The sequence below is a fragment of the Sinocyclocheilus rhinocerous genome, unplaced genomic scaffold (assembly GCF_001515625.1).
Source record: "Sinocyclocheilus rhinocerous isolate Xijiao unplaced genomic scaffold, SAMN03320098_v1.1 scaffold495, whole genome shotgun sequence".
Taxonomy (NCBI): Eukaryota; Metazoa; Chordata; class Actinopteri; order Cypriniformes; family Cyprinidae; genus Sinocyclocheilus; species Sinocyclocheilus rhinocerous.
Window position 1 is genome coordinate 577,087 of NW_015629560.1, and position 19,081 is coordinate 596,167.

The 19,081-nt window shown below is 34.6% G+C and overlaps 1 protein-coding gene across 2 annotated transcripts; it reads right to left on the reverse strand.

The window, feature by feature from the left end:
• Nucleotides 1-481: 481 nt before the first annotated feature.
• LOC107739229 (calpain-3-like) lies at nucleotides 482-18,891 on the reverse strand. 2 transcript variants are annotated; one of them, XM_016551254.1, is made up of 21 exons: nucleotides 18,386-18,891; nucleotides 15,509-15,578; nucleotides 14,978-15,096; nucleotides 14,757-14,890; nucleotides 12,642-12,810; nucleotides 12,400-12,483; nucleotides 11,552-11,646; nucleotides 10,507-10,584; nucleotides 10,098-10,258; nucleotides 9,750-9,919; nucleotides 9,590-9,601; nucleotides 9,229-9,437; nucleotides 7,719-7,755; nucleotides 5,985-6,062; nucleotides 5,768-5,825; nucleotides 5,620-5,684; nucleotides 4,525-4,593; nucleotides 4,351-4,429; nucleotides 4,120-4,236; nucleotides 1,938-1,996; nucleotides 482-1,832 (listed from the first exon to the last, which is right to left on the reverse strand). In XM_016551254.1, the coding sequence occupies exons 1-21, from the start codon at nucleotides 18,635-18,637 to the stop codon at nucleotides 1,806-1,808; spliced, it is 2,142 nt and encodes a 713-aa protein (XP_016406740.1). In that variant the 5' UTR covers nucleotides 18,638-18,891; the 3' UTR covers nucleotides 482-1,805. The 2 variants fall into 2 exon arrangements, with proteins under 2 accessions (XP_016406740.1, XP_016406739.1); XM_016551253.1 differs by having other exon boundaries at nucleotides 5,611-5,684.
• Nucleotides 18,892-19,081: the final 190 nt, after the last annotated feature.

The window sequence follows — 19,081 nt, forward strand, 5'->3', positions numbered from 1 at the left end:
ATATGGTCACTTTTTTCCGTTTTTTAGTTCTATCATAATGGATAAATTCAGTTTGTTTTTTCACCAAGTCATAACGTTTGAAATGCATCTCAGCTCTTTTGCTATAGTCGTGTGTTGCTGAGGAGAGATTTGCAGCCAACCTCTTACCTGGTATTCCCAAGTTTCTCACACTTGTTCATTAAAAATCTTTATAGACATTTTGTACACAAATGCTATTGAAACAAAAAGAAATAAAAAAAGATATACTGTGCCACTGTGTGCATTTCTTTTATCCTAAGGGGAAATTTGGATTCATGGAGTTTATATTCCATCCAGTGTAGTACTTCACTTGGGATGAATAGGCTACATCCCCATTATGTTTTGAAAGCAATAACAACTTCTTTTAACACAGTGTCTACACCGAACACGAGAAAGCTTTTTTTATTTATGGAATATATGCTTGTTTAATGTCTATTCTAATTACATGGTTATTAAATGGCGAGACTCAAATTTTGTAACAGGGCTGAAAAAAAAATCTAACAAGATATGAGATAAATGGTGAAATATACTGCTTACATACTGTAGAGCTTTTACAGAGCCTTTAAAAAAGAAAACAATTCTCCATTTATTTAATTTTGCAATTGCCACTTATGCTTGTGTAAATAATTAGGCTTTGTTTCCTCCTGGGAAAGCACTTCATCCAAGAACTACACATTTATTTTGTTAAACGGCTGAAGTCAGTACACTCATTTGAACAAAAGGTTAAATGTGGGTCAAGCACAACAACAAAAAAAAAAGCCTAGGTTCGACCCATGTCTACACCCACAGTAATGAAATAAAAACCCTGAATGTTGCCGTCCATCATGAAATCGGAGATGTTTCCTGATGATTCTCCTCTAGTAGTTTTTGATAGTCTTTTCCTGGTTCTTCATGTTAACTTACAAACATAAATGTCTCACAAACAACCAGGATTTGAAACAATAAGGACCACCTACATGGTCCTTTTTAATGGATTTTGCTATTACCAATTAAAAATGGGAGGCTGGGGCTGTATGTAGTGCATATCTGGATAAAGATGGTTAAGACATTTTTTAAGAAATCTGAATCAGAAAGAGTGGTAATATGACGATAAGACTTCCCAAGTGAAAACTCTGAGGTTTGTTTATGTAGTTTCACAAACCTAATCCATATGTGGTGTGAAATCGGAAACTAATCTGGATTGTGTTTCAGTGTGAATGGTCAGACCAGATTTCAAGTAGTTTTTCTCATTGTAAGGCATCGCGTGTACAATGTAATAAGTGTGCAATACTGTCAAAATTCGAATCTGTTTCTTTTTAGTGTTATGTAATATTAGATAATCAATTATATATTAGGTCCATCAGCATATTGCAAAAGGAAATCTGAAACATTAGCATCTTTTGAGGCTAGTTGAGGTAAAAGAGAAATGCTGACTGTGACACCAGTGTAGATAAACTGAATGAAGTTCATGTAAAAAGCTACTCTGAGGAATGAATTACAACAGAAAACCAGCAACTACGACATGCCTCAAAAGTTGCTACGCCCCCAAAAACGTTTCCTATGCAATCTGACTTCAAAAATGTGACGTCGGTCTGTAACACTAACACTCATTTCACCCTTCTTGCCATCCCATATAAAACTGAAATGAAGAGGAGGAGTAATGATGTGTGAAGTTTCCACAGCTGGTGTTCAGTGTGGGCTGAGGTACAGTGAAAGAGGTAACAGTAGTCTGGCACATTGAGTGTTGAGGTAAGAGCTGGTAGTTCTGGTCCTTGCCGAGTCCGGGCTCACCTGGATCCGTAGCTGGTCTATGCGTACATGGTTAGCTGAAGCCACTGGAGAAATTGAAATTTAACACTTAAGTTCAACATTTTGCAATCAGCCAATTTACAGTTTTAAATGGCATCGTCATGATGCTAAACATTAAATGATCACCTCACCTCCAGTACATTAAGTCTGATGGTGCCATCTCCACCTTGATCAAAGGCCTGGAATGCTCCTACAATGAGAACAGGTTCACTTCAGACAGTACGCATGTATGTTGCATGATTTTAGCATACACAGGCCTTAAATCAAATGTTGGTAAAAATTAACATGAAATTTCAACCTGAACGCACTGAAATCTTTAGTTGTTTACATACTGTACATACTGTGTTGTTGGGTCATTTGCAGGAAGTGGTTCTGTATGTGTTCCCCCTGACTTTTAGTTTGTAAAGAATGTTCTAATGTTCTAATCTGAAACATTTTATGAACAAATATGTACATTTTCTTTGTCCCCACGCTTTCTGTTCAACCCTGTTATGCTGAGATTTCCTTGTTTTAGTTAAATTGTTGCCGCATTGTAGTAGTTTGTTCCATCGAGGCCAGAACTTGGCAACAATTAAGTACAAAGTGGCCACTATTTAACTAATTAATACATTTAATTTATTTAGTTATTCATTAATTTAATTAATAAAATTGGCCACAAATGAAGTTTTCTTCACAATATAGATTTTTTTTTTGAGTCATGCACAGAGCTCCGTTATTTATTTATTTATTTAAAGGGGTCATATGATGCTATTTCCATTTTTCCTTTCTCTTTGGAGTGTTACAAGCTCTTGGTGCATAAAGAAGATCTGTAAAGTTGCAAAGACTAAAGTCTCAAATGCAAAGAGATATTCTTTATAAAAGTTAAGAGTCAACCACGCCTACCTAAAACGGCTCGTTCTAACACACCCCCACATGTCTATGTCACGATGTGGGAAGATTTGCATAACGCCGCCCAAATGTTCACGCAAAGAAAGAAGGCGTAACTTTTATTCTCGCTGTAGTATTGTTGTTGCCGCCGCCGCCATGTCGTGAAGACGCTGTGTGTTTTGTTGTGAAAGCGAAACTACTTTGTTTGGTCTTCCAAAAGAGGACGATATCCGCTTCGTCATGCCTGGAGCTGATCCGTGCTGGTCGCTGAGGAAATACATCAACTTCGCGCTGTGGATCGCCGGATCGGCTTTCACCGTGGACGAAGCGGAGTCCAGCCCGGGGTCGTCACATGTGGTTGCCGCAAGCCCGCCGGACGCTCCTTCGTTGAATCCGCCAGCCTCCACTCAAGCCCGCCGTGTGTGACGCCATGTGTTTCGTTGTGAAAGCGAAACTACATTGTTTGGCCTTCCAAAAGAGGACACGACTAGAAATCAGTGGTTAAGTTGTATTTACAACACTGTTGTAAACACCAGTTCAACCCAAATATTCAGATATTCCAGCGCATTTTATGGAGGACTGTTTCCTGATCCTGGGAGAGTAGACTACAATGCCGGCTGTTCTGACTCACAGACTGTAAGTACGTTTTTTATATTTAAAGAATTTGCCACTGATGATTCAAACGCGAGTTTTGAGCAGTGTAGAGTAGCGCTTGTTGTTCGTCATTTCTCAGATCACAAATGCAGACATGGTTTTATGTTTGCGCAACGCAACGCGTAAAAAGACAGTATAAATCATTATAATCCGTAATTATGTCCCCACTGGATGCAACAAATGCCTCGTTTATAATGGGTTTTAATGTTTTTGTCCCGTCGCTCCAGGAAATGCCAATAATGTGGTGTGATACAATGATATTTGCTCGCTACTTTGTCATTTTTGTAATGTCTTCAATCTGAAGATGTAACGGGGTTGACAACATTTTTAAAATACAAATGTGGGTTTTGTCTTTTTAATGCATTATTTATCAATTCAACTGTGCCTTGTAAAAAGTCTATAATTACTATGACAAAATTAATATTTTAGATGCAAAATCATGTAGAATATTTATTAAAAATATATTTTTTCCAGTTTTAATGGCACCACTTCCTGAGAATGATACAGTGTACTATTTACTATATACTATTTGTGGTAACACTTTATTTTAATGTGTTCTTGTTACACAAGTTACATGTACTTACTATTATAATAACAATAAATTATGCATAATTTCATCCCAGTAACCCTAAGCCAAACCCTAAGCCAAACCCTAACCATATAGTAAATACATGTAGTTAATTAATATTACTCAGTACTTAAATGTATAATTACACTGTAACAAGGACACCTTAAAAGAAAGCGTAACCCTGTTTGTTGTACTACTTGCTAAAGAAAAAGATTACAACTTACTGAACATCCCCTCCAGTCGCACAAGGCAGCTGACAAAACTGTCAAAGTCGACATTCATGTTTTCATTGGCGTAGCGCATGGTGATGATGTCATAGAGCTGGTTATTCAGACGGAACCCTGAGTGGCACACAAAACACGTGACTGAACAGTGACAAGACCATTAGAGAGATAGACAAATGTTCTTCAATATGAGAACAGATGAACAGTAGAAATACATGAAAACCTTCTAACCTGCATCATTGATGGCGTTTCTCATCTCGTAGCTGCTGATAGTGCCAGTGTGATCAAAGTCATATTGCTTAAAGATTCCCTGTGGAGAAAATTTAAGTCAGTGTAAGTCTTTTTATTATTAGTAGTAGAGGTAGTATTGTCATTTATATAGGAAATAATGAGGAGACTTCAAACCTGCCACTGTTTGATTTTGTTCCACAAATGTCTAAACTCTTGTAGATTAATTCTTCCTTTTCCGTCCATCTGTGTGATTAGGGTTAAGAAAGATTTGCATGCAGTATTGTACACTGTCTATGGCCAATCTGCTAGGAAATTAAAGCTACTGTAAATGGTAGAGGTTACATTTATTATTTGAAAACTGTCAGAATCAAAATAGATGCGTCAAAAAACATAAAACTGATATCTTTCTTTTCCACCCTGTTATGCTGTGAAATTTCCGTCTTTTAGTTATTTATCATCATGTTCCAGGAAGTGACATCATATATCTGCCACCTTTCAAACATTTGGTGTCAGTAAGATTTTTTTTTTAATGTTTTTGAAAGAAGTCAATCAAGGCTGCATTTATTTGATCAAAAATACAGTAAAAGCAGTACTATTCTGAAATATTATTACAATTTAAAATAACTGTTTTCTGTTTCGATGTCATTTATTCCTGTGATGCAAAGCTGAATTTTCAGCATCATTACTCCACTCTTCAGTGTCACTTGATTCTTCAGAAATCATTATAATATGCGGATTTGATGCTCAAGTAATATTTCTTATTATTATCAATGTTGAAAACAGTTATGCTGCTTAATATATCTGTTAAAAAAACATGATATGTTGGATTCATTGTGAATAGAAAGGTCAAAACACAAAAGAATAGTACCAATTAATGTGTGGTGAAATATTATTTGATTTTTACACTGACCTTCTGTAATATTAATCTCCGAACAATACGTAACAGAGTTGGTACAATATTTTTTGATAAAGAAATGTCAAAACTAGCGATAATACCTGAATTGACATTTCTATTGATTGACATTTCTGTTAATAAGAACATAAATTCCTAACTTTAGGGAGAATATGAATTCCTAAGCGACTTGTTTGAAATAATGTAGCATTCTAGGGCTAAGCTAAGGCTTATCGTTAAAAACGATAAATAACTATTGGAACATTGCAAAGCTGTAACCACATATTGGCTGATGTAAACAATAAAGCCACAGATGTTTTGGACAATACCTTTAAAGGGGCTTTACAGAAATCATGTAATCTTGATACAAAGGATACATCCATGAGGGCAATCATGCTTCTACAGCTCTCTCGACTGAAGCCCTCAGTGTGTATGTCCTTGTCTGGAAACAGCAGAGTCTTTCTTGAAAACATTATATAGAAAAACCACAAACATTCAATGTAATAATCAGTCAAAGATACGTACGTTTAGACACCACCTTGTTCAAGACATCTTTGAGTTCATTAGCTGAGATCTCCATTAGCTGCAAGACAAGAATAAACAGAAAGTCAGGTGTGGTGTTTGTTACGCCAACATAAAACTGTCGGGATATGGCTGTTACCACTGGCATGGCCAATTACCGGTCCCACCCCACCACTATACTCACACTCCCCCCAGCGCTCAGTGGCTCCCCAGTACTCACGTCCCCCGCGATCTGCTGGAAAATAGACAGGAACTGCTGGTCCTCCTCGCTCTCTTCCCCAGTCGAAGCCGGAGCCGGCTGATCAGACATAGGAGTTGTAAAATACACACATGAGAACTGAACCAAAGAATATGAGCACTAGTAGATTGTATATTCTTTATTCTCAATAATTAGTGCAGATTTTACTCGGACAGTTTTGTCCTTCAAAATAAGAGTCAAATAAAGTACTGAGAAATGACAGAATCAGCCGAAATTGCTTGTGTGAAATAGGCTTGGCAATTGGTTGCAACAGGGTTGCTAAAGTGTTCAGGGTTGTTTTCATTAGAGCAAGGTTGCAAGTCAAAAGAGTTCACCCTAAGTCCACTCCAAATCTCCATGATATTCTTGGGCTGGATTTATGTAAACCTTTTTAGGAAAGAAGTTGACATTTCTTAAGAAAAATTCTAATGAATTCATAAAAGAGCAATTCTTGAAAAGTTTAAACAGATTTTAGCCTACATATTACTGTAAGAACCATAATATTTGTACACACAATGTAATTGTGAAAATAGCACTCGGCCTCATGTTTTTAATGCTCTATGTATTTATTTTAAATGTGACCCTGGAGCACAAAACCAGTCTTAAGTCGCTGGGGTATATTTGTAGCAATAGCCAAAAATACATTGTATGGTCAAAATTATAGATTTTTCTTTTATGCCAAAAATCATTAGGATATTAAGTAAAGATCATGTTCCATGAAGATATTTTGTAAATTTCCTACCGTAAATATATCAAAAATTTATTTTTGATTAGTAATATGCATTGCTAAGAACTTCATTTGGACAACTTTAAAGGCGTTTTTCTCAATATTTTGATATTTTTCCAGATTTTCAACTAGATGTATCTCGGCCAAATATTGTCCAATCCTAACATCCTAACCATACATCAATGGAAAGCTTATTTATTCAGCTTATTTATATATGTATAAATCTCAATTTCGCAAAAAATTGACCCTTATGACTGGTTTTGTGGTCCAGGGTCACATATAGTTATGTTTAAAGAGCCTGTTTGTTGCATTTAATTGCGCTTCATTTTTCTTGCTCTAGAGAGAATGCACCCTATGTATGGCTGCTCATATGAAGTTTTTCCTAATTCTAAAAATTTAAATGGGGTCCCTATTTGACTCATTTTTGTAGAGTTGTTACTGAGTTTATAGTTCAGCAAAAAAAAGTAATGTCACACATAATTATGACCGATCACTGTTTACATTATCGATCAATAGTGTTACGTGAAGTACTCATGCACATCTCTAGTAATTATAACTTGTATTAATTGTAGTTAGTTTTATGTTCTAATTTATTTTCTTAGGAGAGAGTGGTTACGTTGACCCACCCCTGTATCTTGGGTACTTTACACTTTTTCTGTCATGTGACCATATATTTTGGAACCACCCATAATTTCTGCCAGTAAAGGAGAAACACGTGGGCGGAGTGGAAGACACTCATTTACTTAAAAAAAAAAATTCTTCAAATTTTAGCATGTCAGATGTAATGGCTGCTACATCAAAGCAAATTCATCCAGGTCTAAAAATGTTTATAATGCATATAAGTGATATTTAGCAACATAAAAAAACATGCACTCTGATCATTTAAGAGTTCAAAGTACTACTTAGTTAGGGTTAGTAGTTTGGTACTATTTGTAATAAAGGCACGTCTTAGTTGAACTCAAATGCTTTGTAGATGATCAAGTACTTACCACTGGATGATCAGCTTCAATCCTGTTCTCTATCTCCCTGAGAAGAAACCAACAAACACTGGTCACCACAGTAAACAGCACAGGTAATCAAAGAGCTTTCAGAGGGCCTGTTATCATGTAGGTTTTCCTTCATATTTGAGCTTATACTTCAGTATGTCTTTCCTGTATTTTGAGCCACTTTTGATTGCCAAATGATCAATTGTTATTCTGCTTATATCAGCCATATAACCATACTTGTTTTGTTGTTGTTGTAGGAATTACTCAAACTTACCATGTGTGAGTAATCCTTAAAATATAATTACTTAAATGTATCATTAAGAGCTAATTATCTGTATAATTTTATAAAAGGTGAGAGGTGTTTGATTAATGGTTACAATGACTATCACAAGGCCAGTGGTTAATACACATTTAGGTCACATCCAGAAACTGGACATGATCCTTGTTAAAATACTAGGATTCCTCGTCCTTCTTCAGCATTCCTTGGAGAGCCTCGGCAGTCCTTTGTGTGTCCAGCTGAAGTTTAATTGTGCTTCAGAGTGGGTCAGAACTGAAAGGAAATGTTTACCGGAGGGTCCCAAAATGTGCTGGTGCTTGTCCTAAAAAAGATTCCATTACAGCCTCGAACTGGGGCCGATTTCTTCCAGCTCTACAAATCAAATTGTCGTTAAAATTTTCGTCCTTGTGGTTTTTTCCACCCATTTTCCCAACTGTTTCCCATCCCCTCTGTATAGAGAACTCGATCAGGTAACAAAGACGTTACCTTGGTATTCATGTGATAATGTAACCATGCCCCTTTGTACATAAAACAACGGCCATTTAATGCTTTTGCAGCCAATTGACATGAGTATCAACTTCTGTAACAGCTGGTTTCAAACCAGGTGTTTCAGAAGTTCTTCAGTGGGCAACCATACATACGTTTTCAGGGGTCATTTACACAGAATGAGTTTTTGAAATGGAAAAAAATGTATCTGAGACACAAACTGGGAGCACAAAAAATTAGTGGTCGACAGATATATCGCCAAGGCCGATATATCGGCCGATATTTGGCATTTTTCAAATATCGGCATCGGCCGATATGTTTTTCAGGTTGGCCGATGTGTTCGAGGCGGGGACTATTATTTTGACGGTGCTGAGTGAACGCCAGCGCCTGAACACAGTGCTCACATTCGAGCAATGTCGTCGTTCAGTTCTGTCTAATATGCATAGAAGTCTATCTAATAATCAGATAGAACTGTTAAACAAAGGAATTAAAATGGCTGTCAAAAAACCCATATCGGTCGACCACTTCAAAAAATATAAAACTTATCTGTATAGCACATTTTTACATTAACAAACAATTAAAAAGCAGCGCATTGGAATCCAAAAATGCCCTTTAACCAACATTTTTTTTTTGTTGGTTTTCCAGTAAAAAAAATGTGATTTCACTTAAAAACAAAAAATATGAAAGTGTGAGGAAAAATGTATTCAGACATCATTGTACATCCCTCCCATCCCTTCTGCTCTCACTCACTCAGACGTATTTCTCTTTTCAGAGAAGACGCGGAGGATGAACTCGCCTTCCTGGTGGGGCTCGTAGGTGGAGGGGACGATGACATACTCCCCAGGGCTCAGGCGGAAACGCTGGGTCAACTCGCGCAGGTTAATGTAGGCCCTGGAACGAGCCTTAGAGGTGCTAGACACGAAGAACTCCTTCTGCATGTGCTGCTTGTTTCCGTGCATCTGACAGACAGAGAAACACAGAAGCAAAAAAAAGGGAATATAAAGCAGTGGTAAATGCCAGTAAAAGTGCAAATGAAGAGAAAGCACTGCATGAACAGCGTGATATCCTCAAGCCTCGAGTCCAAACATTTCTCATCTTCACATTTCCATACCTCCTTTGGAACCTATGGACAAATGGAAAGAGTTAAAAGAGTGTTGGATGCATTATCAAGCAGATAAATATCTCTGTGTGTGATGAATGCTGCTATTTGCATAATTTCACGCTGTTAAGGACAGAATAAAAACACAATCTCTATATTCTCTGTTTGATACCTCGTAGATGGAAAATCCAATAGTGAAGAGATTTGCACCCAACTTGCGTTCTTTACGCCTGTTTTTCTGCATTAGAGCAACAACAAAAGTGCAAGCCACTTCGTCATCCTCCGGGTCATCATCTTCCTCCAAGAGACGCAGGCGGTATTGTGGATTTGTCCAGAATGTGTCTATAGGAGGCCACACATATCATATTAAAGCCAGACTTCATTTTTTTTTTTCTTTCTTTTTTTTAACCTTTTTTTTATGAATGAAAGCTGCTATACAATTTGAATGTAAGATTAATATTGTAATTAAAATATAAAATAAATGATTTGCTCATTTTCAATTCATTAAAATAACACCCACCTGGATAATTCCTGCATCCTCCAGCGGAGCATCCTCTTACCCAGCGTCCCTCATTAACAGACACTGTCCATTTGTGTAATTTATTGTCCTCCAGAGCATCAGGGGTCAGGTTGCAAATCTCAATTTTGGTGTAATTTTTCTTAAAATCCTCAAATGACATCCTACGGGTTGACAACAAGAGTTACAACTTTATTTCTCTTTTTCTCTTCTTCTATTTCTATTTATTTTGAAGTGAATAAAGACAAAATATCCTTTACAAGCAGCTTTTGCACTATTTAAAATCTCAGTGTTGTAGTCGAGACCAGCTCATTCTAGTCTGAGTCAAGACCTTATTTTGTAACCACAACACTGTCTACATGACTCTCAGAATTCATCATTAGGATATGATTGCTTGCTTGTTTCAACTCACCAGAATTCTCCATCTTCAGCATTCTGTTGCTGAAGTTTCTCTTTTTCCCCTTTAGAGATGGTTTCCCACTCTTTTGAACTGCAGTAGAAAAATAAATGATTGTAATAACTGTATACTAACATCTACTTTTTAACCCTGTAAAGACTAACAAATGACATTTTTAATGGAAGTTTATTGACTAGAGTTTATTGAAGTTTATTTGAGTTTATTGAATAAAATCTAAAAATAAAATAAAGATGTCACTCTATATCTCCCAATAATATGTCTTAGTAAGATGATATTTAAAAGCTTAATTTTATAATAAAAGCTCTGTAGTTTTTATTTAACATAAAAAACATACATACAGTACAGTGATTATTGAGAGAAATACAAATAAACATTCCTCAGAAGACTACATTTGTTTGTCTTTGATGATAATGAACTAAATAATAAATAATTAAACTCATCCATACAGAACACATTTCCATACAGTACATTTTAAATTAACTGAAATATTATTATAGATTTTGTTAATATTATGAATGTTTTTATTTTTATATTTTACATTTAAATTTTAGTTAAAGTTGTTAAAATTTTGTTGTGTGTTTTTGTCATTTTTATATATATTTTTAAAAATATATCTCTATATTTTTTTTTACAACATTGAGAAAAAAAAAAAAGATGTATGGATACTCAAGCAAATCCAAGTTGCTTCAGTCCATAAAGTGTTCATCGTGAAATGTTACTAACAAAATAAAAATGTATTCTAATGTTTACCCTAATATATCTTTATAAAGATTTCACAGAAAAAAGACACATGTACATGACATGAAGATGGACATTTTTAACATGAAGATGAACAATTATTCTAAAATGAATTTAAAAAAGTATAAACTTTTTAGCAAAGCTTCTATCAGATGACAGAATGCATGCAACAGATTGTGTGCAACAGGTTTTGAACATGTTAATAATTAAGAGGTCTTCTTAGCAATATGCATATTAAATTTGATGCACTCGGCACTATAGTCTTTAACAGGTTTAAATTCAGGAATAAGCAGATACTCACTTATCGCTCCAAGGTCCATTCCATTCTACCTGACCCCAAGGGTTACGCAGACGCACCAGATGAACTTTAGACTCCTTCTGCTGGGACTGTTTACACTGCAGACACAAAATATCACAAATACCATCAGACATTCTCAGAGTTAAGTTGGAAACACGACTATCATAAAAGAAATAGTGCTGGACACCGATTAATCGCATCCAAAATAAACGTTTTTGTGTACATAATATATGTGTGTGTACTGTGTGTATATATATATAATGTATATATAAATACACACACATGCATGTATATATTTAAGAAAAATATGTTATGTTTACATATAAAATTTATTTATATATAATTAATGCTGCGATCGCGATTAATCGCATCCAAAATAAAGGTTTTTGTTTACATAATATATGTTTGTGTACTGTGTATATTTATTATGTATATATAAATACACACACATACATATAGTATATATTTTGAAAATATTTACATGCATATTTAATAATTATATTCTTATATTTTATATTATATATAAATATATTTAATATATAAACAACGTATTTCTCATAAATATATACATGCATGTGTTTGTATTTATATATACACATAATAAATATGCACAGTATACACATATATATTGTGTAAGCAAAAAATATATAAATACATATGTAAATATTTTCAAAATATTGACTGTATGTGTGTGTATTATTTATATATACATAATAAATATACACAGTACACACACATACAGTATATTATATAAACAAAAACTTTTATTTTGGATGCGATTAATCGCGATTAATCGTTGCCCAGCACTAAAAAGAAATAATCATAAAAGTACCAAATAATAGAAGGTTTACCTCCTCTACAGCAGTAACAGAGTAGGCATGACCCTTCACAAGTCCTGTTGTAGTACGAGTTTCAAAGCGGGCTGGAACCAGGGACTGTGGGTAAAAATTAAATTGCTTTATGGTAGGATTTGGACCAAAAGTTATTGTTTTTATTTAAAAAAATGTTTACGATCAATAGTGTTTCAAAATAAAACAGCAGAATATTATCCATAAACGCAGGTCATTAAGCTTCCTTCTTCTGCTTGACTCACATCAATGGAGCAGCCCATGAGGGAGCCTCTCTCCAGAGCTTTCAACATGATCTTGTACAGCTCTTTGGGGGCCTCCTTCATCTCATAGAATTCAGTCACTCCACCGGTGAAGTCCTCCATTGCCTCAGCAGTGTTTCCACCTTTAAGAGCCTCATAGGAACCATGAAGCCTTAATAGGAATACACAAATTACATTGAGACAACTTACTGGCAAAAATAAAGTAAGTGTGAAAGTGTTGGAAGAGTATACCTCCCTTCTTTCTATTGAGGTGTTATGTGCACAAATTAATGATAATAAATTCCTGCTGTTACTTACTACTTGCTAGTTTAAAAAAAGAAAAGAGAAAAATGCCAATAAAGTACCACAAGAACAGTGTTGATTGTGACACTATAATATCAATAAACAATAATATCAGCTATTTGTGAATTATTCTCAGGAATTTGTGCCATTTGTGTTTATGCTTTTTGAGGACGCTTAAACTAAAATATCAGCATTTTTATCTAATGTTTGTTTCCATCTGATAATCATTCAATCTGCATGTTATCATGCATTTCGTAAATGTAAAAGGTGATATATTTTGTGTATTAATATGAATAAGAAATGGAACGTACCAAAACATTGAACATATGAACTTTGTGGTACAGAGAGATTATTTCGGTTATAAAAATTAGGCACCCCTTAAAAGAAGCATAAATTAAGAATTCTGATTTAAAAAGTCAGAATTAGAGGATGTTAATTCAAAATTACAAGATATAAATTTGACTGACAAAATTATATCAGAAATGTGTTATAAACTTCAAAAAAAGTCTGAATTGTGAGATAAAAAAAAAATGCAATTATCTTTGGTAACAATTTTAATGTGACACTATAGTAATAATAATGTGTTATTTCTATAGTAATAATAGTAAATTATGCATAATTACAAGCAATTAATCCAAAACCAAACCCTTACCCTAAACTTAACCCAATATTAAGTATCTAGTTTAAAAAAAGAAAAGAGAAAAATGCCAATAAAGTACCACAAGAACAGTGTTGATTGTGCTAAACAATAATATCAGCTATTTGTGAATTATTCTCAGGAATTTGTGCCATTTGTGTTTATGCTTTTTGAGGATGCTTAAACTAAAATATCAGCATTTTTATCTAATGTTTGCTTCCATCTGATAATCATTCAATCTGCATGTTATCATGCATTTCGTAAATGTAAAAGGTGATATATTTTGTGTATTAATATGAATAAGAAATGGAACGTACCAAAACATTGAACATATGAACTTTGTGGTACAGAGAGATTATTTCGGTTATAAAAATTAGGCACCCCTTAAAAGAAGCATAAATTAAGAATTCTGATTTAAAAAGTCAGAATTAGAGGATGTTAATTCAAAATTACAAGATATAAATTTGACTGACAAAATTATATCAGAAATGTGTTATAAACTTCAAAAAAAGTCTGAATTGTGAGATAAAAAAAAAATGCAATTATCTTTGGTAACAATTTTAATGTGACACTATAGTAATAATAATGTGTTATTTCTATAGTAATAATAGTAAATTATGCATAATTACAAGCAATTAATCCAAAACCAAACCCTTACCCTAAACTTAACCCAATATTAAGTATCTATGTTTAATTAATTACTCAGTACTTATCTGTGTTATTACACATTAATAATATTACCTGAAAATAAAGCGTAACCTTATCTTATATTTTTTATATATAATGGAAATGGGCTTCCATTGTCTAGTGCATGTTAACACAGAAAAACAAAGGTAAAGCAGCGCAGTGCAATGCAATGCAAAACAAAAAAAACGTGTTCTGTGTTAACGGTCACTTCATGTAACAGGGTTGACACAAAAGGTGATGTGCTGTTGATTAAGGCAAACTTAAAGTGAATGATACTACATAAACCTACTTTGCAAGCTGTTACTGTATTTTTAGGATTGGGGGTATGGACAATATGATATTCAGGTACAAATCACACAGTTTCCCCAAAATGGCCCATGCATTTATATATTTTTGCATCAATAAAATCTTAAAAGATGTTCCAGCTTTTAAATTTGAAGGACTGACCAATTCCAAAATAGATGAAGTAAATGTCATGCACAGATACTTACTTAGCATAAGCTTTTTCCAGCAGAGCGCTCCAGAATTCATTCCTTTCAGCTGATTTGGTGAACACCAGCTGGTTGTTGAAGGTGGGAATGCGGTCATCGACAACGACATCCACCCAGTCGCCATAATGCCAGAACTGAGTTGGAAAACAGAGTGAGGAAGACACCGAAATCAGATTTAAAGAAGATATAAATCAAAAGCTATTTTGTTCAATGTCACTGACCTGGAAATGGAAAATTCCAGCATAGCCTTCAGAGAAGCTCTGTTCTTGAGGTACAATACGATATAACAGCTTGTCGTTCAGAGTCAAGGATGCAATGGCTGCAAGCAACCAGCAGTCTCCTAAAATGAACAGAAAATAATATCTCACATCAATAGGGAATTTATATATTGAACAATATTTAAACAATTTATATATTGTACTATCTGCAGTAAAACACTGCTGATCACAGCATTTTTAGACTGTCCAGGGCAACATGCCAAGTTGGTAATCTACTCTATGTATTAGCAACCTTTGTATCTTTGGTCTCTTTTATTGCCCATGTGGGGTCACAACAATAGGAAGCGCTGCTAGCTGGATTCCCTTCCAACAGAGTAAACACAATATGGAGGGGTCCCACTGGACTGTAGGTCTGCTTATGGGGGCCAAAGAGAGGTGCTCACTGCCATGAAGTTGTGACCCTAAATACACTCCCCAATGATCAGGTAAACAGTCTGTAACATATTGTGTTAATATGGTAAAGTGTTATCTTACCCAGGTCTCCCTGGCAGATATCTGTCCTGCTGGCACCTCCGACAATGAACTGTGGGTTATCACATATCTCCTGCAGGACACATATCATCAAAGAGTTTGCTTATTTGGTTATTAAGAGCTTTGAAATATTACACACAGATTCAGAGATATGAAGACTGATGCTGTTTCTGATTATTTTTGATGTTTTGAATGAATGGATGAATCAATGGATGGACAGACTAGTTGTCACAAAGTTTTAAGTTAGAAGTATGGAAACCTGTTTCCACCTCAGATTAAAAATAATAATAACAATAATATGGTAAAAGTGTATTTCTTTGTGAATTTAATTTCTTGTAATTGTGACTTTATATATCATGATTGCACCTTTATTTATCACAATTGTGACTTACTCTGTCTTACAATGTGACTTTTCTCATTTCTCATAATTATGGCTTTGTATCTCACATTTTGATTATTTCTCAAAATTGTGATTTTATTTCTCAGTTCCAACATATCTTACAATGACTATTTTTTACAAATTGTGACTTTTTATCTCATAATGTGACTACTTAAATGCTACTTTATATTGTATCTAACAGTGTGACTTTATTTCTCGCAATTCTGACTTTATATTCTCACGTGACTTTATTTCTCACAATTGCTCATTTATATCCCACATTGTGAATTTATTTTTTGCACTTGTTACTTTTTATCTCATAATGCGACTGCTTTACGTATTTGCGACTTTATAGTTTACAACAACTATTTCTTGCAATCATGACTTTTTATCTCACAATGTGACAATTTCTAGCAACTTTATATCCCATGATGTAACGTCTTACAATGTGACTTTTCTCATTTCTCATAATTATGGCTTTGTATCTCACATTTTGATTATTTCTCAAAATTGTGATTTTATTTCTCAGTTCCAACATTATATCTTACAATATGACTATTTTTTACAAATTGTGACTTTTTATCTCATAATGTGACTACTTAAATGCTACTTTATATTGTATCTAACAGTGTGACTTTATTTCTCGCAATTCTGACTTTATATTCTCACGTGACTTTATTTCTCACAATTGCTCATTTATATCCCACATTGTGAATTTATTTTTTGCACTTGTTACTTTTTATCTCATAATGCGACTGCTTTACGTATTTGCGACTTTATAGTTTACAACAACTATTTCTTGCAATCATGACTTTTTATCTCACAATGTGACAATTTCTAGCAACTTTATATCCCATGATGTAACTTGTAATTGCAACTATATTTCACAGACTATTTATTGTAACTGCGACTTTATGTATCACAATATGACTGTCTCGCAATTTCAACTTTATAAAGTATCTTATAATGTGACTTTAATCATAACTGTGACTTTATATCTCACAATGTGACTTTATGTCTGACAGCATGAATTTATTTTCGCATTTGCGATTTTTTGTCTCACAATGTGACTATTTCTCGTAATTGTGACTTTATAGCTCGCAATGTTAATATTTCTCACAATTGCAACTTTATCTCACAGTGTGACTCTTTCTGGCAATTGCAGCTTTATATGCCACAATGTGATTATTTTTTGCAATTGCGACTTTATTTCACAGTATACTTATTTCTCGTAAATTTTATTTAATATCTCACAATGTGACAATTTCTCGCATATGCGACTATATTGTATCTTACAATGTGACTTTCATTTCTCTTAATTGTGACTTTATATCTTACATTTTGACAATTTTTTGTTATGTGACTATATCTCACAATGTGACTATTTTTTGCAATTGCGACTATTTCACAGTATACTTATTTCTCGTCAATTTAATTTCATATCTCACAATGTGATAATTTCTTGCAAATGCGACTGTACCTCTGTTACAATGTGACTTTCATTTATCTTAATTGTGACTTTATATCTCACATTTTGACTATTTCTTGTAATTGTGACTATCTCACAATGTGACTTTATTTCAGGCAATTGCAACTTTATATCTCACAGCTGAATTTATTTTTCGCGTTTGAGATTTTTTGTCTCACAATGTGACTATTTCTCGTAATTGCAACTTTATAGCTCACAATGTTAATATTTCTCGCAATTGCAAGTATCTCACAGTATGACTCTTTCTGGCAATTGCAACTTTATATTCCACAATGTGACTGTATTTTTCCCAGTATGAATATTTCTTGTGTATTTGATTTTATACCTCACAATGTGTACAATGTCTATTTCTCGCAAATGTGACTATACTGTATCTTACAATGTGACTTTTATTTCTCTTAATTTTTAATTATATTTCATTGTGACTCTTTCTTGCAATTGCAATTTTATAACTCACAAATTTGACTTTATTTCTCTCAATTTCGACTTTATATTTCACAATGTGATTTTACCGTTAACATGCAAATGTGTTGTTAAATGATTAAAATATTAACTTTTATTAACACCATCAGCCGGTATTTCAAGGAAATATTTTTGGTCAAAGGGGGTTGGTTGTTAATTGAAAAACATTTGGGAATGATTGGCATAAGAAATGTTAATTTGTGAATTTCATAAATTCCTTTGTGCTTCATAAATAATTTTACTAAAACTCATCAAATACCCATTAATATGCTATTCTTTTGTTGTCACAAAGGAAAAGTGTTTAAACCAGGCTTCACACATACATTAAAAAAAGTGATAGCTAGCCCCAGTTTTACCCAAATTCTCTCTGAAATCATTTGCCATGTAAGCATTATCATTGCCCATGAATGTGTATATTTACAAGCAAATAAATACATTTTTAGGGAAGTCCCATTAGTTGAGCTGCTTCATCCATCCCATGTGCCATTTCCACATCCCACTCATTACAGTCCCAGTCCAATCAAACCGACATAGGCCCTCTGCCCCCTACCTTGGGACGCTTCCAGACAATGTTCTTGACTTTGTTGGACTTGAGACCCAGCTCTTTGAAGCCAAGGGAGTCAACAGTGGCAGGGAAGGATTCATCCTCAAAAAGGCCCTTCTTCTGGAGATGCTCCTGCTTGAGGGTATTGTAGTCCTGGCCACTGAAATGGATGGGTTTGCTCAGGGATCCTTCACCATCTCTTCTCTCTCTTTCACGGATTAACCGGTCGCAAAAAAAACCAGATGGCGTATAGGGCATCTTGTCTCACTGGGACAGTGTTTTTTTAGGAATTGAAAATACTGGCTTTTGCCACCACAACTTAAGTGTCACAAGCCAAAAATCCCTGGCATAAATTCAAACAGCAGACCTCTGATTGGTTGGCCTGCTAAATGACGCACCTTTAATGCGGTCAGGGAGTAGAAAACAGGGTTAGAAGAAAAAGACAATGTGTGAACACACTCCTTTTACGTGCACAAAAACGTACACACAAACACACCTGCATACATACACATACATACACAAACTGCTACAGTCTTCTCTTTGGGTTGCTCCCATTGGCTGATGAACAAAGCATATTGGGCAACAGTTGCGCTCTCGTGCCACCATTGTAGGGTGACACAAAGGAGAGCGGCCCTGCAAAGAGGGGCCAGTGAGATGGCCTACCTCAGCAGAAGGCATTCACAGACTTTAAACCTGTTCTCA

Bases quoted from the DNA above. Each gene is read 5' to 3' on its own strand.
- LOC107739229 (XM_016551253.1), bottom strand. From the start codon at position 18,637: ATGCCCTATACGCCATCTGGTTTTTTTTGCGACCGGTTAATCCGTGAA. The intron at 12,811-14,756 runs GTAAGTATCTGT...ATTCCTATTAAG, and splicing joins CTGGAAAAAGCTTATGCTAA to GCTTCATGGTTCCTATGAGG. The intron at 10,585-11,551 runs GTGAGTATCTGC...TTTCTACTGCAG, and splicing joins AATGGACCTTGGAGCGATAA to TTCAAAAGAGTGGGAAACCA.